The sequence below is a fragment of the Leucopleurus acutus genome (genome assembly GCF_964270905.1).
Source record: "Leucopleurus acutus genome assembly, chromosome: 5".
Lineage (NCBI taxonomy): Eukaryota > Metazoa > Chordata > Mammalia > Artiodactyla > Delphinidae > Leucopleurus > Leucopleurus acutus.
Genome location: NC_139147.1, coordinates 60469436 through 60491309, shown reverse-complemented (window position 1 = coordinate 60491309; position 21874 = coordinate 60469436). Strand labels below are relative to the sequence as shown.

Genomic DNA, 21874 nt, shown 5'->3' with positions numbered 1-21874 from the left:
AAGCTTTTCTTTCTCTTGTTCTTAATTTTTCTTTGTTTCTACTTCCCTGAAGCTAATTTACTCTAACTCCAATATTACAAGTCAGTGTACATTTAAGGCTTATTTTGTCTCTTGAAGTAGAACCACATCCAGAGGCAGTTTTGACATAACACAGTTATCTAGTAAGTGTAAGATATTAATCCTGTGGCACAGAGGGCAGCTTGTTAACTTGATCTACTATCATATAGATAATCTGACCACTAGTTTATAAATCAACTTTGTTCCTTATGAAGAGAGTCTAAAGCTGACCTCACCTCCCTGCCTCTGCAAAACATTTACTCCTCTGGAATTCAGTATTTTAGTTACTGATGCCGTGAGGAACTCCACTGTTTAGGGATGAAAAGATCAGGAGGGACCAGCAAAGAAGACTGGAAAGGAGAGGCCCCTGAGGTAGGAGGAAAGCCAGGGTACCATGTCCTGGAAGCCAATTTCCATTTGGATCATTTATGTCTCCAGTTTTTCAGATTGTTTCTTCATTTATTCAACATATATATTAAATTGTTACTCTGTGCCAGGTACTGTTTTAGGCACTAGAAGAGCAGGTTATGAACAAGAAATGAAGTCTTTGCTTTCATGGAGTATACATTCTAGAGTGGGAATAAATAAAACGAAAACTAAATGGTCAGTTAGTGATAAGTCATCTGAGTTTGGACCTGAATAACAAGAAAGAGCCAGGTGAGCTGTGATGGAGGAAGAGCATCCCAGGCAGTGGGAAAGGTGGCATCAAGAATTAAAGTACAGAGAGACCTTCAAGATGACGGAGGAGTAAGACGTGGAGATCACCTTCCTCCCCACAAATACATCAGAAATGCATCTACATGTGGAACAACTCCTACAGAACACCTACTGAATGCTGGCAGAAGACCTCAGACCTCCCAAAAGGCAAGAAACTCCCCACGTACCTGGGTAGGGCAAAAGAAAAAAGAATAAACAGAGACAAAAGGATAGGGATGGGACCTGCCCCTCGGGAAGGGATCTATGAAGGAGGAAGAGTTCCCACACACTAGCAAGCCCCTTCACTGGCGGACACAGGGGCTGGCGGGGGGAAGCTTCGGAGCCATGGAGGAGAGTGCAGCAACAGTGGTGCGGAGGGCAAAGCAGAGAGATTCCCACACATAGGATCAGTGCCGACCAGCACTCACCAGCCCAAGAGTCTTGTCTGCTCACCCGCCGGGGTGGGTGGGGGCTGGGAGCTGAGGCTTGGGCTTTGGTCACATCCCAGGGAGAGGACTGGGGTTGGCTGCGTGAACACAGTCTGAAGGGGTTAGTGCACCACAGCTAGCCGGGAGGGAGTCTGGGAAAAAGTCTAGAACTGCCTAAGAGGCAAGAGACCATTGTTTTGGGGTACGCGAGGAGAGGAGATTCAGAGCACTGCCTAAACAAGCTCCAGAGACGGGCGCGAGCCATGGCTACCAGCGCAGACCCCAGAGACGGGCATGCAATGCTAAGGCTGCTGCTGCAGCCCCCAAGAAGCCTGTGTGCAAGCACAGATCACTATCCACACCTCCCCTCCTGGGAGCCCATGCAGCCCACCAATGCTAGGGTCCTGAGATCCAGGGACAACTTCCCCAGGAGAACACACAGCACGCCTCAGGCTGTTGCAACATCATGCTAGCCTCTGCCACTGCAGGCTCACCCTGCATTCTGAACCTCTCCCTCCTCCAAGCCTGAGTGAGCCAGAGCCCCCTAATCAACTGCTACTTTAACCCCGTCCTGTCTGAGCGGGGAACATATGCCCTTGGCGGCCTACACGCAGAGGTGTGGCAAAATCCGAAGCTGAACCCCAGGAGCTGTGCGAACAAAGAAGAGAAAGGGAAATTTCTCCCAGCAGCCTCAGGAGCATCAGATTAAATCTCCACAATCAACTTGATGTACCCTGCATCTCTGGAATACCTGAAAAGAACAAATCATCCCAAAATTGAGGCGGTGGACTTTGGGAGCAACTGTAGACTTGGAGTTTACTTTCTGCATCTAATTTGTTTTTCATTTTATGTTTATCGTAGTTTAGTATTTAGAGTTTATTATCATTGTTAGATTTGTTTTATTGATTTGGTTGCTCTCTTCCTTTTTTCTTTTTTTATATATATATATATTTTTTTTTTTTCCTTTTCTCTTTTTGTGAGTGTGTATGTGTATGCCTCTTTCTGTGATTTTGTCTTCATAGCTTTGCTTTTATCATTTGTCCTAGATTTCTGTCTGTTTGTTTGTTTGTTTTTAGTATAATTTTTAGCACTGGTTCTCATTGGTGGCTTTGTTTTTTGGTTTGGTTGCTCTCTTCTTTCTTTCTTTCTTTTTTTCTTTTTTTAAAAATTTTTTTATTTCTAATAATTTGTAAACTATTTTTTATTTTAATAAGTTTATTTTATTATATTTTTTCTTTCTTTGCTTCTTTTTTTCTACTTTTTCTTCTGAGCCATGTGTCTGACATGGTCTTGGTGCTCCAGCCGGATGTCAGGCCTGTGCCTCTGAGGTGGGAGAGCTAAGTTCAGGACATTGGTCCACCAGAGACCTCCCGGCTCCATGTAATAACAAATAGTGAAAGCTCTCCCAGAAATCTCCAACCCAACACTAACACCCAGCTCCACTCAGTGACCAGCAAGCTACAGTGCTGGACACCCTATGCCAAACAAGTAGCAAGACAGGAACACAACCCCACCCATTAGCAGAGAGGCTGCCTAAAATCATAAAAAGGTCACAGACACCCCAAAACACATCACTGGATGAGGTCCTGCCCATCAGAAAGACAAGATCCAGCCTCATCCACCAGAACACAGACACCAGTCCCCTCTACCAGGAAGCCTACACAACCCACTGAACCAACCTTAGCCACTGGGGGCAGACACCAAAAACAACGGGAACTACAAACCTGCAGCCTGCAAAAAGAAGACCCCAGACACAGGAAGTTAAGCAAAATGAGAAGACAGAGAAACACACAGCAGATGAAGGAGCAAGGCAAAAACCCACCAGACCAAACAGATGAAGAGGAAATAGGCAGTCTACCTGAAAAAGAATTCAGAGTAGTGATAGGAAAGATGATCCAAAATCTTGGAAATAGAATGTGGAAAATAAAAGAAACGTTTAACAAGGACCTACAAGAACTAAAGAGAAAACAAACAACAATGAACAACACAATAAATGAAATTAAAAATTCTCTAAAAGAAATCAATAGCAGAGTAACTGAGAAAGAAGAACAGATAAGTGACCTGGAAGATAAAATAGTGGAAATAACTACCACAGAGCAGAATAAAGAAAAAAAATGTAAAGAACTGAAGACAGTCTCAGACACCTCTGGGACAGCATTAAATGCACCAACATTCTAATTATAGGGGTCCCAGAAAAAGAGGAGAAAAAGAAAGGGACTGAGAAAATATTTGAAGAGATTATAGTTAAAAACTTCCCTAATATGGGAACGGAAATAATCAATCAAGTCCAGGAAGAGCAGAGAGTCCTGTACAGGACAAATCCAAGGAGAAACATGCCAAGACACATATTAATCAAACTATGATAAATTAAATACAAAGAAAAAGTATTAAAAGCAGCAAGGGAAAATCAACAAATAACATACAAGGGAATCCCCATAAGGTTAACAGCTGATCTTTCAGCAGAAACTCTGCAAGCCAGAAATAGAAAATATAAACAGAATATAATATATTTATATTATATATAAATATTTATATATTTATGTTTATATAAATATATATAAATGTTTATATAATATAAACAGAAATAGAAAATATAAACAGACCAATCACAAACACTGTAATTGAGACTGTGATTAAAAATCTTCCAAGAAACAAAAGCCCATGACCAGATGGCTTCACAGGTGACTTCTATCAAACATTTAGAGAAGAGCTAACACCTATCCTTCTCAAACTCTTCCAAAATATAGCAGAGGGAGGAACACTCCCAAACTCATTCTATGAGGCCACCATCACCCTGATATCAAAAGTAGGCAAAGATGTCGCAAAGAAAGAAAACTAAAGGCCAATATCACTGATGAACACAGATGCAAAATACTAGCAAACAGAATCAAACAGCACATTTAAAGGATCATACACCATGATCAAGTGGGGTTTATCCCAGGAATGCAAGGATTCTTCAATGTATGCAAGTCAGTCAATGTGATACACCATAGTAACAAACTGAAGCATAAAAACCATATGATCATCTCAATAGATGCAAAAGAGCTTTTGACAAAATTCAACACCCATTTATGATAAAAACACTCCAGAAAGTAGGCATAGAGGGAGCCTACCTCAACATAATAAAGGCCATATATGACAAACCCACAGCCAACATCGTTCTCAATGGTGAAAAACTGAAACCATTTTCACTAAGATCAGGAACCGAACAAGACAAGGTTGTCCACTCTCACCGCTATTATTCAACATAGTTTTGGAAATTTTAGCCACAGCAATCAGAGAAGTAAAAGAAATAGAAGTAATCCAAATCAGAAAAGAAGAAGTAAAGCTGTCACTGTTTGCAGATGACATGCTACTATACATAGAGAATCCTAAAGCTGCTACCAGAAATCTACTAGAGCTAATCAATGAATTTGATAAAGTAGCAGGATACAAAATTAACACACAGAAATCTCTTGCATTCCTATACACTAATGATGAAAAATCTGAAGGAGAAATTAAGGAAACACTCCCATTTACCACTGCTACTAAAAGAATAATATACCTAGGAGTAAACCTAACGAAGGAGGAAAAAGACCTGTATGTAGAAAACTATAAGACACTGATGAAAGAAATTAAAGATGATGCAAACAGTTGGAGACATATACCATGTTCTTGGATTGGAAGAATCAACATTGTGAAAATGACTATACTACCCAAAGCAATCTACAGATTCAATGCAATCCCTATACTACTACCAATGGCATTTTCATAGATCTAGAACAAAAAATTTCACAATTTGTGTGGAGACACAAAAGACTCCAAATAGCCAAAGCAATCTTGAGAAAGAAAAACATAGCTGGAGGAATCAGGCTCTCAGACTTAAGACTATGCTACAGAGCTACAGTAATCAAGACAGTATGGTACTGGCACGAAAACAGAAATATAGGTCAATGGAACAGGATAGAAAGCCCAGAGATAAACCCACACACATATGGTCACCTTTTTTTGATAAAGGAGGCAAGAATATACGATGGAGAAGACAGCCTCTTTAATAAGTGGTGCTGGGAAAACTGGACAGGTACATGTAAAAGAATGAAATTAGAACACTCCTTAACACCATACACAAAAATAAACTCAAAATGGATTAAAGACCTAAATGTAAGACCAGACACTACAAAACTCTTAGAGGAAAACATAGGTAGAACACTCTGACATAAATCACAGCAAGATCCTTTTTGACCCACCTCCTAGAGAAATGCAAATAAAAACAAAAATAAACAAATGGGACCTAATGAAACTTAAAAGCTTTTGCACAGCAAAGGAAACCATAAACAAGGTGAAAATACAAACCTCAGAATGGGTGAAAATATTTGCAAATGAAGCAACTGACAAAGGATTAATCTCCAAAATTTACAAACAGCTCATGCAGTTCAAAATCAAAAAAAACAAACAACCCAATCCAAAAATAGGCAGAAGACCTAAATAGACGTTTCTCCAAAGAAGATATACAGATTGCCAACAAACACATGAAAGGATGCTCAACATCAGTAATCACTAGAGAAATGCAAATCAAAACTACAATGAGGTATCACCTCATACCAGTCAGAATGGCCATCATCAAAAAATCTACAAGCAATATGTGCTGGAGAGGGTGTGGAGAAAAGGGAACCCTCTTGCACTGTTGGTGGGAATGTAAATTGATACAGCTACTATGGAGAACAGTATGGAGGTTCCTTAAAAAACTAAAAATAGAACTACCATATGACCCAGCAATCCCACTACTGGGCATATACCCTGAGAAAACCATAATTCAAAAAGAGTCATGTACTACAATGTTCATTGCAGCTCTCTTTACAATAGCCAGGACATGGAAGCAACCTAAGTGTCCATCGACAGATGAATGGATAAAGAAGATGTGGCACATATATACAATGGAATATTACTCAGCCATAAAAACAAACAAAATTGAGTTATTTGTAGTGAGGTGGGTGGTCCTAGAGTCTGTCATACAGAGTGAAGTAAGTCAGAAAGAGAAAAACAAATACTGTATGCTAACACATATATATGGAATCTAAATTTTAAGAAAAGTCTGAAGAACCTAGGGGCAGGACAGGAATAAGGACGCAGATGTAGAGAATGGACTTGAGAACATGGGGAGTGGGAAGGGTAACCTGGGATGAAGTGAGATAGTGGCATGTACATATATACACTACCATATGTAAAATAGATAGCTATTGGGAAGCAGCAGCATAGCACAGGGAGATCAGCACCGTGCTTTGTGACCACCTAGAGGGGTGGGATAGGGAGGGTGGCAGGGAGACGCAAGAGGGAGGAGATATGGGAATATAAGTATATGTATAGCTGTTTCACTTTGTTATAAAGCAGAAACTAACACACCATTGTAAGCCAATTATACTCCAATAAAGATGTTAAAAAAACAAAAAAGTTAAAGTACAATCTTGGTGTGCTTGAGTAATTGAAGGAAGACCAGTCTGCTTCAGCTACCCCATGGAAGTGAGCTTGCAGGAGTGAGCAGAAGACGTGTCACATAGGGCCTTATAGGCCTGGTGAAAGAATTTAGATTTTATTCTGAGTATGATTAGACATCATTGAAGGGTTTTAAGCAGAGGTGTAGTAGGATAATTTATTTAATATATGAAGAATGAATTATAGGGGAGAAAAAGAGGGAAAAGGGAGACTAGTGGGAGGCTACTGCAGTGGTCGCTGTGAGCTGTAATGGCACTTGGTCTTGGGTGGTTGGTGGTACTGGAGTTGGAGAAAGGAGATTGATTCAGAAATTGGCAAGACTATGTCTTACCCACCCCTTCTCCCACCCCACCAATAGGAATACACACTAAACTTTAGCCACTCAACGTTCCCAAAAAGTCCTGTAGTTAAATATATATTTACTTACCCCATTTTCCAAGCTTCCTAGAACCTGAACCCTTTTTATCTTGAAATACATATTAATATCCTGAGAAACTAGTGATCCACATTAGAAAGTACTCATGTATGAATTGAACATGTGTTTCAAAGGTTTATATCCTTTTTTCCTCCTCTCATCAGCCGTCTATTGATATTCAGTAAGAACTAGTGTTCTGGGGAACATACTTTGAGAAACTCTGCTTTGAGGTAGGCATCAAGCCTCTGATCCAACATGAGGCATTACTACAGTTGAACCCTCCAAGAGACGTTCTCTTTCCTTGTTCTTTCGAAGCACTTCATAGTATACCTCTATTTACTAATAAATTGCATTTAGTAGATCCAAATTATTTTACACATAATTTATTATAAATATGTGAACTGTTGTACACAGGGTTACTCAGTAAATATCTGCTCCCTTTCTCTACCTTCCTCTGAAAGCCAGTAGTGTCTGTTGCTAGCGTACTTTTTTTTTTTTTGGTGGTACGCGGGCCTCTCACCGCTGTGGCCTCTCCTGTTGCGGAGCACAGGCTCCGGACGCGAGACCCAGTAGCCATGGCTCACGGGCCCAGCCGCTCCGCGGCATATGGGATCCTCCCAGACCGGGGCACAAACCTGCGTCCCCTGCATCGGCAGGCAGACTCTCAACCACTGCGCCACCAGGGAAGCCCGCTAGCATACTTTTTATACTTAGTTTCTATCACCTTGATTCATTTTTTTCTATTTTTACATATCATGCATTCCCATCTATGTTAAATGTCTCTTGGCATCATTTAGTATTTGGAAACACTCCATTCCCTTAGAGCTGTGCAATAATGATAATAACAATGATGAAGATAATACTGAAATAGACATTTTTCTTCTTTGAAACGCCCATGCCCTATCCATAAGAGCTGTATGATAATGACGAAAGTAATGCTAAAGTAGACATTTTCTCTCATAACTGTATAATTAAGAAGATTTTCTGAATGTCACTAAGAAAGAAATCCAAATGGCAGTTGGCTTCCAGGATATCACACTCTGATTTTCCTCCTACCTCAGTGGTCTCTCCTTCCTAGTCTACTTACCTGGTTCTGCCTTATCTCTTCAACTCCTAAATACTAGAGTTCCTCAGGGATTAATCCTTGAACCAGTTCTCTATCTACCTTCCTCCTTTGCCGATCTCATTCATTTCTATGGCTTTAAATACCATCTGTATGCTGACAACACCCACATTTATTTCTTCAGCTTGGACCTCTCCCTTGAAATCCAGATGATATAGCCAATACCTATTTGACATCCCTATTTGGATGTCTCATAAGCATCTCAAACCCAACTCATCTGATACTCCTGATCTTCCGTCCAAACCTGCTGCTCCCTTGGTCTTCCCTATCTCGGTAAATGACATCTCCATTCTATAGTTGCTTAAGCCAAAACCCTTACAGATTTTTCTCTCACATCCCATATCCAGCCCATCAGCAAATCATGTCAACTCCACCTCAAAACATTATGTTCTAGAATCTGAGCATTTCTACTACCTCCACTTCAGGTCTAGGCCATCATCACCCCTTTTCTGGATATTTGTCTCTCAACTGTTGTCTCCTGCTTCTGAGCTTGTCCCCATATAGTCTATTTTAACATAGTAGTCAGAGTGATGCTCTTAAAATATGTTACCTCTTAGCTCAAAAACCTCCCATTACATACAGAGTAAAAGCCAAAGTACTTATCTAAACAAAGTGTTTTCAACCTCAACACTGTTGATATTTTGGGCCAGATAATTTCTGTTGTGGGGCCTGTCCTATGAATTGTAGGATGTTTAGCAGCATCCCTGGCCTCTACCCAGTTCCCCAGTTGTAATAACCACAGATGGCTCCAGACATTGCCAGATGTCCACCGGGGAGTAAGATCACCCCCACTGCTCTAGAACCACTGCTCTAAACCTGATCCCTACATTACCTCTTCTACCTCATCTCTAACTACTCTCCCTTTACTCATTCCTCCAGCCATACCACCTCCATGCTGTTTCTCCAATACACTAGACACTCTACTGCCTTAGGGCCTTTGCACTTGTTTTCCCTCTGCACAGATTAATTTTCCCTTACATAGCCATATGGCTCACTCCCTCACTTCCTTCCCTTTTTTGCTCAAATGTCTTCTCAGTGAGGCCTCCTTTGACCACCCAATTAATTTAAAAGTATCAACACCCATCTTTCATTTCTTGTACACCATTTCTCCTTCTCCTGCTCTGTTTTTCTGACTTGCTTGTTCATTGTCTCTCTTCCCCAATTAGAACATAAGCTTCATGGTGGTAGGTTTTATTTTTCCTGTTTTGTTCACTGGTGTATTCCCAACATCTAGAGCAGTACTTGACACATGATAAGTGCTCAGTTAACGTTTATTGAATGAATGAAAACAGCAAATGAAGAAAGTCTCAGAAGTAAAAAGATGTTTTTGTTTTATTGACAGCTCAGGAATTGGTCAATGACTGGTTAGATACCAAACTTAAGCAAGAACTAGCAAGTGATGGGGACGGTGATACTGAAGACACTGTGTCACGTATCCCTCCTGTGCCAGAAGCCAATGGACATTTGAAATATGACAAGTTCGATGGTAAGAACTTATTTAATTGTGCTAAGCTTTATCATCCAATGAATGTGTCCAAGAAGTCTTTTTAATTGTTTTGAATAATAAATGATATGTTATTTGAGTTTTCTGTGTTTTGCTTATTTTTCAATTGGCTTTAATTTTTCTTGATTCAATTTAAATTACTTATCTGTATCCTCAGTAAATTCGTGGGTTTTTTAAATTAAAATATTCTATTATTTGTAATTCTTCTTATGATTATAATGGCAATTAATGCTGTTTAAGAGTGCCTCTTTCCATATATTGTTGGATGACCATTTACTTTGATGGCTTTTAAATGTTTTACTGTATTTAAACATTGATATCTCATTTTGTGTTTACAAAATGCTTCATATGTCTTTATAAGGGAGGTTATTACTTGTACACAGAGTTAGTGTCAGACAAGTTAAATAGCTAACTTGTGAGGATTCCTCAGTTGTACCCAAAGAGTCTAAGATTTTTTTCCCTAAGCGTAAGGATAGGCATAGTGATGGTGGTGGCATCTTGCCATGCATGGCTCAGACACCCCTGATGAACTCATCTTGCAGCATTTCCCTTGGTTAGGACACTACAAAATCCCCAGCTCGCAAATCACAAAGTCATGAGCCCTTAAAGTTAGGGGACTCCTCAAGATCACCTAATCCGATCTACCCTCTTCACCCCCTTAGACAGAGATTCTTCTGTAGTATCCCTAATATGGGGTAATACAATCTCTGCCTGAACACCTCCCAGGATAAGGAGGCTGCACTCTGGGAGGAGCCCATTCAGCTGTTGTGAGGCTCTAATATTCATAAATTCTCTCTTAGTTAGGAGAATTAGGATTTTGTCCTCAGTACCTTTTACCCGTTTGTGCAACAGAAAATAATATCATGTTCTCTCTCTCAAGAACAGTCTTTTCTTTTCTTGTGGGAGTTGTAATCATATCTGATCTTTCATATACATCAGTCTTCCTAGATTAAATAGCACCAGTACTCTCAACAGTTCTTTATATCACATTGTTTCTAGATATACTGATTGCCACCTTCTGGATGTTTTCTAGTTTAATGATATCATTATTAAAGTGAGGCATTTCAGTACGTAATATTTATTCTAAAGCATGTCTGAAATATAATGAAACTGCTACTTTCTTTCATATGGTGCTAATATATCTAGTTATATCTCTTAGATTTGTTATTACCTTCTAGTATCTTATCAGGCCTCACTCATCTTATGCTTGTAGTATTAATTTTTTGGGGGATCAAAACATTGAACAAAAATATTACCTAGCCATTAAAAAAGGATGTTTATCAAAATTATTAACTAACGGACTTCCCTGGTGGCGCAGTGGTTAAGAATCCCCCTGCCAATGCAGGGGACATGGGTTCAAGCCCTGGTCCAGGAAGATCCCACATGCCATGGAGCAACTAAGCTCGTGCGCCGCAACTGCTGAGCCTGCATGCCACAGCTACTGAGGACCGCACTCCTAGAGCCCATGCTCTGCAACAAGAGAAGCCACCACAACAAAGAGTAGCCCCTACTCACCGCAACTAGAGAAAGCCCACATGTAGCAATGAAGACCCAACACAGCCAAAAATAAATACATTTATTTTAAAAAAATTATTAACTAACATATGATTATCTCAATAGGTGCAGGAAAAATACTTGACAAAATTAATTCCTGATTAAAACTCTCAGCAAACTACTAATAAAAGGTAAATTTTTCATCCTGAAGGGGGCATTTACATGAGACATGTAGAAAACAAATACCAAAATGACAAGCGTAAATCCTGCCTTATCAAGAATTACATTACATGTAAATGGATTAAACATTCCAACCAAAAGATGGAGACTGGCAGAATGAACTTAAAAATACGACCTAACTATATGCTGTCCCAGGAGACACAGTCTAGAGTCAAAGACACAAACAGCTTGAAAATAAAAGGATGGAAAAAGATGTACTATGCAAACAGTAACCAAAAGAGAGTGAGAGCAGCTTACTAGTCTCAGAAAAAATAGGCTCTAAGATAAAAAATTGTTACTCAAGACAAAGAAGGGCATTCTATAATAATAAAAGGGTCAATCCATCAAGAAAACATAACAAGTGTAAACATATATGCACCTAACAAAAGAGCCCCCAAATATGTGAAGCATAAACTGACAAAATTGAAGGAAGAAATAGATAATTCAGCAATAACAGTTGAAGACTTCAGTACCCCATTTTCAATAATGTATGGACCTAAATAGAACATCATCAAGAATGATATTCAGTATTGCTAGTCATTAGGAAAAAGCAAATTAAAACTACCATGAATAACCACTATGCACCTATTATAATGGCTTAAATTAAAAGACTGATCATACCAAGTTTTGGTAAGGATATGGAGGAACTGGAACCCTCCTACACTGCTGGTGAGAATGTGAAATTATATAACCACTTTGGAAAACAGCTTGACAGTTTCTTAAAAATTTAAACACGTAGTTATGTGATCCAACCATTCCAGTCCTAGGCATTTTCCCAAGAGAAAAGAAAGCAAATGTTCATACAAAGACTTGTACACAAATGTTCATAACAACTTTTATTTGTAATAGCCAAAATCTGGAAGCAACCCAAATGTTTATCCCCAGATGAATGAATGAATAAATTGTGGTATGCCCATACAGTGGAATACTACTCAGCAATAAAAAGGGATAAACTATTGATAGAGCAACATGAATGAATCTCAGAATAATTATGCTGAGTAAAAGAAGGACGACCAGAAAGAGTACATAGTATATGATTTAATTGATACCAAATTCTGGAAAATTTAAACTAATCTATTGGCAGAAAGCGGGTCTGGGGTTGCCTGGGATAGGGCAAAGAGCATGGGGAGGAGTGAGAGGAAGAGATTGCAAATCTGCGTGAGGACCCTTTTGCAGCTGACAGACACATTCATTATCTTGATTGTAATGATGTTTAATGGTATCTATATATGTCAAAGCTTATTGCAGACTTTAAATATTTACAAGTTTATTATACGTCAATTATACCACGGTAAAGCCTTTTTTAAAAAGAGCAATGGAGTCCTCAAGGATGTTTAGATCCTTGTAACATAAATGTAAAATTAATAGCTTTTAAATTTGGCAGTGAGGGAGTTAGTGACTCGGGTGAGGGCAATTCCTCATGAGTGGAGGTTTTTTCCTCTTAGTTGAAGGTAATTGCTGAGGGCTGTATTCATCCAGTTGGCATTATCAGTTACTATTTATCGAACACTCACAGCTTTGTATTTTTATTGTACCAGGATTATTTACATAAATATGGAAATTGTACTAAAATTAAATTTTAAAAAAATTAAAAATTTTTTCCTTCTTTGTTGTTGTTATGTTTCCCCCAGATTTATGTGGTTATTTGGAGGAGGAAGACGAAAGTACCACCTTTCAAAAATTCATAGACCATCTGCTCCATAAAGACGTGGTAGATTCTGGGATATTGGAAGATCTTGGAATGAATGAAAACCAAGACAAGAAGTGGCAGAAGGATCCTCATCTTACCATGGAGATGAGACATAAGCAGGTGGGAGGGAAAAGCAAAATTAAAATGGATAACAGGAAGCAATTTTTGTGTAACACATTTAATAAGCTTAAATAAAGACTTAGGCTTTATTGTGAAAAAGGGTGCCGTCTGTGGTTTGGTTAGAAAGAATAAAAATAAAATATAAGAACTTCAGAAGAAAAATAATGCTCATAAGCTGAGGATAGGAAACAATTTATTTAAGAAAACCAAAAAGAGGAATAATTGATTTTGACCATGAGAGTGGTGAGCTAAACTTTATTAGTTTGGATGTGATACTTCCTATTATAAATATGTAGATTGGGTTTTGCTTGAATTTGGTTTTTGTATTGTGAGATCAAGATATTAATATCATGAATATTCTGGTGAATGTTATAATGATAATTCTTTTCTAGACAGTGAGAAAATTCACTTATTTTGTGATTATAATTCGAAAGGGAGAACAGAGCTGAATTAAATCTAGTTCAGCTGTTTTGAATTAGAAAGGCGTATGGGAACTTTCTTTTCTCCAAAGGGAATAGTAGGTTATAGGAAAAAGATTCATCTCAACACTTTGTAGAGGAACTTAAGGAAGTCCGAAAGACCAAGTCTTTTCCACATGTCCAGAACCAAGACCAGGGTAGTATTAATGTCTATATGTGTGTATGCTATCTTTTTATAACACTGAATTTCTGATTACTTTAAACCATAATGTATGCCAAAGCAGCACTAAGGATGTGAGAGAAACTGGAGTAGATGCATGATCCTGGTTTGGATTTATGATAAAAGGGAAGAGAAAAGGTTCGGTAAGAGGTAGCAATTATCTAGAAGTCTTATCATAACTGAAGAGTGAGATAAGGGTAAAGTTAAATGAAGCAGGAAGGAAAGGACCACTCCTTAATTCATAGCTAGCCTAAAGAATTGGGTTTGAAAAAAATGATTGTGCTTATTCAGAAATATCTGTGAAGTTTGTGGTTTTGATTTCCAAATATGATCCAGAATCATTGATAAATTCAAATAAAGATAGAATTGAATAAAAGGTCATGATGCTCCTTTAAGGCAGTAAATCACTGTTCTAGCCTTCACAAAGTAGCCTCTCCAAAATATCCTTATTCTTTCTTAGATTATAATTAACATTCAGACAGAGCTTAAATAAATAACAGTAATGTACACCTTAGAAAATCTTATGGATTGAAAATCATTACTAAGTAAGAATCCAGAATTTGGCATCCAACCCATTGGATTTTCAGCTTTTCTGTAGTGCCGATCATTCCCAAATTGTTTGGAGTCATCTCACCTGACTTCATTTAAAATTTTGTATAGGCCATTACCCAGTAAATAAATGAATTTCCCCTATTTTTCTGATAAACAGTGGCGTTCTGGGCCAAAATATTTCCAAGTAGTTGTATTTTGAACTTCAAAATGTGTTCTAAGGTTTTGCACATCCCTTTCTACTTGAAAGGCTGCATTTCACCCTTGTTGTATTCTCTTTAAGGTAAAAGAAAATCGCTTAAGACGTGAGAAACAACTGGAGCGCCAGAGAATTGAAAAGACCCTGAAAAAATCAGCCTTCTTAGAGGCTCAGTATCTGGTGCAAGAAGAGAAAAAAAGGAAGGCTCTAGAGGCCAAGAAAGAGGAGGAGGAGATTCAAAGGGAGATGGTAAAGCTGCGGAGGGAGATAATTGAGAGGAGATGCACTGTGGAAGAAGCGTGGAAAATGTAAGCCAGCCATGATGAGCAGCGTGAAGTGTTTTTGTTTAAGCAGTCATTTTGGAAGTACTTTAAAGGTCCTTAAAATGCACAGACAATGCAATAATAAAACACAAAAGAGAAATCACCCACTAGTCCACCATCTTAACAAGTTAGCTATTTTCATTTTTCCATGTTTCCTCCTGGTCTTGGTCCCTTTATGAACTTAACTGCAACCATAAAGTACATTTAATTTGTTATTCTGCTTGTTGTAATAACCACATCGCCTGGAGTCCTAAGGTCTGTATATTACTCCACTGAGTTCCTATACCATAATTTATGTAATGACCTCCACTCCCTATACTGGTAAGCATTTCAGCTAATTTCAGATTTTTCACTAATAGTGCAGTGAGCATCCTTAAGCATAGAGCTTTTTCATTCTTTTGAATTATGTTCATAGGAGTATAATTACTGAGGTAAATTGTGTAGGTTTTTTATGACTTTTGAAACATTGCCAAATTCCTTTCCAGACGAGTTGTGCATATTTACACATATTTACACAATTGCTGACAGTGAGCCCCACTCAGCATTGGGGGAGATCATCATTTTCAATATTTTTGCACTTTTAATAGGTATTTTATTGGTTAGTGTGCATCTCTTTGTGTACCTGAACATTTGTAAGGTTGAACACGTTTCCTTATGCACGTTTGCTAATTATGCCTCATTCTATTGTGAATTGCCTCAGTGTCTTATCTTCTGATAATCATACAGAGAGTCACCATTGCCTTACTGCCACTGATAAAGAAAAAGAATATCTGACATAAGAGGGAAATCAAAATAGTCCTCACAGGATGTAGTACTATTGTGTATCCTCATGCAGAAAATGAGCTTCATAAATGAAATAACTAATGTATTTATTCTGAGAAACAGCACTGGTGCATAAACTGCAAAAGCCTTAGGACAATGTGCCTGAAATGCCTGAATACTCAACCTGAGGGGCCAGAAAGACCTATTAGCCTGCCACCCCCTTCCACCCCCATCAGCGTACACAGCTTTTCCCCCTGTGTTCTTGACTGCTCTCATCCTACCCAGTTTAAAACAGCTCGGCAGTGGACGTGCATCTCATTCTTCCAAGTGCCAGGCTGAAGCCTCCTCCAGAGGCCTTTCCTTTCAGAAAGCAATCTCCAGTTTTTTAGTGAGTTCTTGCTAAGGTCAGCCTTGCTCTTCAGATTGTTCTCAAGCCCTGAAGAACCTAGGCTGACCTAAAATAAATTGTGAAAACAAGTAATATTTGATGGTAGCAGGAAGTTCTGCTCACAGTGGGCACTCAACAGACATTCACTAACCAGTCATTTCTTTTAAAAGTTAAAAGCTTATCCACATGGGGATATATGTATATGTATAGCTGATTCACTTTGTTATAAAGCAAAAACTAACACACCATTGTAAAGCAATTATACTCCAATAAAGATGTTTAAAAAAATAATAAAAAATAAATAAAAGTGGGCAAAAAAAAAAAAGCTTATCCACGGATACAGTGAGACAGGTAATATGCAGTACTTCTAGGTGGACAGACTGGTTTAAACGTTCCAGAAAGCAATTTGGCAATAAACAATAAGAGCCATAAAAATGTTATCACTTGACCGGGGAATTCCAGTCCTAGGAAAACTACCCTAAGAAAGTGATCAGAATCGCTTCTCGGCCTTTTGGCTAAGACCAAGTTTAGAAAGTGATCAGAAATCCGAAGATTTGTACACAAATATAATGAAAATAATATTATTTATAATAACAGACACTAATAAATATTGGAGAAATTAATAAATACTAGTTGTACAATGAAACAGCACCGACATGTTATCAGGGTTTTCTTCTGGGTAGAAATATGGATGGCTTTTATACATCTCCAGTTTTGCACAATGAGCAAACATTGCTTTCATAACAGATACGTATTTTGATTTTTTTTTAAAGACTACATCCATGGTATGAGAACTGTATTTCTTTAAATGCCCACTATGATCTGTCTGTAACTATCTAATATAACATTGTTATGGCATTAGTAAGTTTGGAAAGAGTCAATAAAATTTTATTGTTGGTAGGGCTTTTTAAATTTATTTGTAAGGTGTCCTAAATCTGCTTCATTGCATAGTTTCAAAGTATCTTCTCTAAGAGATTTATTGATTACAAAGGGAAAAATAGCAACTTTACACTGGAGAAACTACCTTAACCAAATGATGGTTCATATCACCAGTAATAAGATTGTGTGCCCCCTGTATGATATATGATAATTAATGAATGAATGTCTATAGATTATTCTGTCATCCCTCTCTCAATTTGAGTTTCCTCAACTGTAAAGTGAAATTCAGAAAGACTGGTGACTTGCCTGAGTTTTCACAGCTGATTTGTGGCCAGAACCCATGAATCTAGATTCCTGACTAGATGCTATCTTTACTACGTCATTGATAGAATATATACCTTATACACTTACACACACCTGTGTAGTTTAATACACTCCAATAAGAAGGCAATGGCTGTGAGCTGGCTTGGATTGCTGAGTGTAAGAGGGATGACCTGGATGAGAAAGAAAAGGTAGGTGAGTGAGAAAGAAATAAGCAGAAATATGAGCAACAAAGTTACTAAGAGATTCTTGTTAACTTGCCTGAAGTCCTTTTCCTTATTGTTACTAAGTTCTGTTTTTTCTCTTTCCAGCTATTTTAGAATTAATATAAATTCCATTTTCTCCTTATTCAGTAACACCTGATTCTTTTATTATTTTTCTTCCGAGAAACCTTGTAAAAACCTTGTGGGAAAAATGTCATTCCTTTCTTACCTGAGGGTCCTGTTTTGTCTACCCTTGTAAGAAGAGAGAGAACTTATGTCTGTATTAGAGAATACCTGATAGTTGTTATCCCTCAAATTTTGATCAAGGTATCACTCAATTTTAAACTCAATAAAAATACTAGGGGCTTCCCTGGTGGCGCAGTGGTTGAGAGTCCGCCTGCCGATGCAGGGGACACGGGTTCGTGCCCCGGTCCGGGAGGATCCCACATGCCGCAGAGCGGCTGGGCCCGTGAGCCATGGCCGCTGGGCCTGCGCGTTCAGAGCCTGTGCTCCGCAATGGGAGAGGCCACAATAGTGAGAGGCCCGCGTACCGCAAAAAAAAAACAAAAACCTTACTAAAATATATATAAGGCTTTCTCCTTTTCAGAGTACATTATAATTTTATTTCATTTAACTGTATTTTATAAAGGAATAAACTAAATCTCAAAAAAAATCACCCTACTTTGTAGTTTTAGGGCCAGATCTAAAAATCTCTATCTTCTGATGGAAAATTCAGTGTTCATTCCACTATGGTATGTTCTAATTACTCACTGTTAAGTCTATTATTCATACTTGTGTTTTTTAATTGTTATTAATAGAGAGAAGAAAAAGCAAGAAGAAAATTCTCCAAAAAATCCAGAGAAAGGCATGTTTCAAAGTGTTCATACTCTTCTGGATGAAGAAAAAATGGCAAAAGAAAGAAAGAAGAAACTGAAAGAGTTATTAATCCAAACTTTCAAGGAAAATCACCAGGTAGGAATTGTAATGTCTCTTTCTTCAGCATTCTGTAGCATAAATGACAAAGGGCTCCGTCAGAGATGGACAGTGTAACACTAAGCCCAGCTGAACCTTGTTACAAATACCAAAGTTGCCCACACCATTTGTTCTGTGCTACCCAGCTGGCTTAGTACACAGGGGAGTGCTTCAGTCCTCTATTCAGGGCTATTCTTATATACTCCCCATGTGATCCTGGGAAATTGGGGTATGAATTTGGGATGTCTTCCTAAATTACCCTTTTTAGAATTGCATGCAAGTGCTAATGGCAGTTTGAAAGCGTAGCTTCCACTTTGACAGTCTTATGGACCATTGTGTTCTGGATTATTCAGAAGAATTATTCAGAAAGTTACTTGCCTTTTGGTAGCTCAGATCCTAAACAATGACATGTTTGTGCTTCTACTTTTAATGGTCTGCATTTTATTTTACTCTTCTATCCCTTTCTTTAGTTTCACTTTTTGTAAAATTAACTGGCCAATTTTTTATTGACTAACGAGCATCCTCCCCAGGCTACTTAGGCAGAAGTTTTTTTCAGTGAAGTGGGATTGATAACACTATAAATTTGGGGTTTATAAACATTTCAGGTGAAAGGAATTACTTGGAAGATTTGTAAATGAGGTGGTCAGATGAGAAAAGATAAATATGTATATTTTATATCTCCTACAACATCTACTCCAAGGCCTTGGGCGTTGATGAAATTCAGTGAAAGTTAATGGAATGAATGTATAAATGAATGGATTTAACAAGAGAAAAGAATGTCAGGAAGAGATTGAGGGAGTTTGATAAATGTAGGATAGACTAAAAGGGACCTAGAAATTAAAAACAGGCCTGTGAATATGATATGGATAACTAAGATATGAGGGAAAAAGTAAAGTAGTCAAAGCAATTCTTTAAAACTAGACACATTTGATGGTAGCATTTTGATCTGATAGGCAAAAAGTCATAATTATTCAAATATAAAACAACGAGTTTGGTCAGAGTTTTGGCTTTAGGAATAGGCAGAGGCAAGTGTGATAGGAGGAACTATTAAGAGTTGGGACTAACATTTTGGGAAAGATGGGCAAAGGCTTTTGGATGCTGTGTCCCCTCCATGAGATGGATGGAGTTAATGTGTCCTCCTACAGTAACAGTTCAGATTTAGAAAATAGGAAAGGAAATGAGTACAGAGGGGGCCATCTTGAGAAGACATAAGGAAAAAGGGCCATGATATGTTTGTTCCCCAACCAATGAGAGATGGATAAGATGTGTGTTCCCTATAAGATTAAGTTTTTAATTTTATTGAAGTCCACTGTGCAAGAAGAAGTAATACAGTCGTCCCTTGGTATCCAAGGGGGATTGGTTCCAGGATCCCCTGCAAATACCAAAATCTGTGGATGCTCAAATCCCTTATATAAAATAGCATAGCATTTGCATATAACCTATTCACATACTCCTGTATACTTTAAATCATCTCTAGATTACTTATAACACCTATGTAAAAAATTAATAAATAGAAACCTGAATTAAGTAGAGTCAGAAGACCAGAAGGGGGAGCTCTCATGCCCTGTGACAATAGCAGAGCCCAAAAGGAAAAAGAAAAACTCTTATTTCCTGGCACGAACTCAGCCAATGAAAAGCCATGGACTCTGCCTACTACAGCCTTCCCAACTTACTTTTCCCTCTATAAGATTTCTCCTCCCCTTGCCCTGAAAGAACTTGCACATGGATTACCAAGGATGGAGATCCCAAATTGAAATTCTTTGCTGATTCCAAATAAATCCATCTTTGCTGGAGTAAACCCTAGCAGTCTATTTGTTCCAGGTCAACACCTAATACAGCATAAATGCTATGTAAATAGATGTAAATACAATGTAAATGGTATGTAAATAGTTGCCAGCCCGGCAAATCAAGTTTTGCTTTTTGGAACTTCATGGAAATTTTTTTTTTCCGAATGTTTTCTATCCATGGTTGGTTGAATCCACAGATGTAGAGCTTGCAAATACAGAGGACTGACTATATATGTTTTAGAAAGAAGTGTTAGGTATGAATTTCAGACACACAAAAAGAGTTTTACAAAATTAGTGGCCTACCAAAACAGATTACTCAGCTTTAAAAGGATCAGCTGGTATATTTAAAAATGAGCCAATATGAATAAATTATCTCTACTTTGCCACAGATTCTGCTTGATTTGAACCTATATTTTTGAATCTTTATTTTGAAATAATTTTAGACATACAGAAAAATGGCAAAAAATAGTACATGGAGTTCCTGAATACCCTTCACCCAGCTCTCCTCAATGTTAACATCTTACATAACCATAGTTTAATTATCAAAACTAGGAAATTAACATTGGTAAAATACCATTAAGTACAATTAACAAGACTTATTAGAATGTCACCTATTTTTCCTCTAAGGTCTTTTTTCTGTTTCAGGACTTGATCTGTAATTTCATGCTGCATTTGCTTGTCGTGTCTCCTTAGTCTCCTTCAGTTTGTAATAGTTCCTCAATCTTCGCTTTTCTTTTATGACCTTGACAGTTTTGAAGAGTACTGATCAGGTATTTTGTAGAATGTCTCTCAGTTTGGGGTTTTCCGATGTTCTCTTCGGTTTAGATTGAGATTATGCATTACTAGTAAGAATACTACAAGAAGTGATGCTGTACCCCTGACACTATAATATCAGGTATACTTAATGGTTTCTTTAGTTGTTTTTTCTTTTTTAATTTTTGAATTTTATTTTATTTATTTTTTTATACAGCAGGTTCTTATTAGTTATCCATTTTATACATATGAGTGTATATATGTCAATCCCAATCTCCCAATTCATCACACCACCACCCCCCAACCCCCCGCCGTTTTCCCCCCTTGGTGTCCATACGTTTGTTCTCTACATCTATGTCTCAATTTCTGCCCTGCAAACCGGTTCACCTGTACCATTTCTCTAGGTTCCACATATATGTGTTAATATACGATATTTGTTTTTCTCTTTTTGACTTACTTCACTCTGTACAACAGTCTCTAGATCCATCCACGTCTCTACAAATGACCCAATTTCGTTCATTTTTATGGCTGAGTAATATTCCATTGTATATATGTACCACATCTTCTTTATCCATTCGTCTGTTGATGGGCATTTAGGTTGCTTCCATGATCTGGCTATTGTAAATAGCGCTGCAATGAACATTGGGGTGCATGTGTCTTTTTGAATTATGGTTTTCTCTGGGTATATTCCCAGTAGTGGGATTGCTGGGTCATATGGTAATTCTGTTTTTAGTTTTTTAAGGAACCTCCATACTGTTCTCCATAGTGGCTGCATCAATTTACATTCCCACCAACAGTGCAAGAGGGTTCCCTTTTCTCCACACCCTCTCCAGCATTTGTTGTTTGTAGATTTCCTGATGATGCCCATTCTAACTGGTGTGAGG

The 21874-nt window shown here is 38.1% G+C and overlaps 1 protein-coding gene across 2 annotated transcripts in view; it reads left to right on the top strand.

Annotated features, from left to right (window-relative positions):
- The window catches only part of CCDC191 (coiled-coil domain containing 191), a 101752-nt gene that overhangs the window by 6882 nt on the left and 72996 nt on the right, over window positions 1-21874 (top strand). For both annotated transcript variants that reach the window (XM_082839958.1, XM_082839957.1), the window contains exons 4-7: window positions 9531-9674; window positions 13037-13215; window positions 14687-14910; window positions 18297-18450. In XM_082839958.1, the coding sequence (XP_082696084.1) occupies window positions 9531-9674; window positions 13037-13215; window positions 14687-14910; window positions 18297-18450 (701 nt within the window). The remainder of the gene's footprint in view (window positions 1-9530; window positions 9675-13036; window positions 13216-14686; window positions 14911-18296; window positions 18451-21874) is intronic.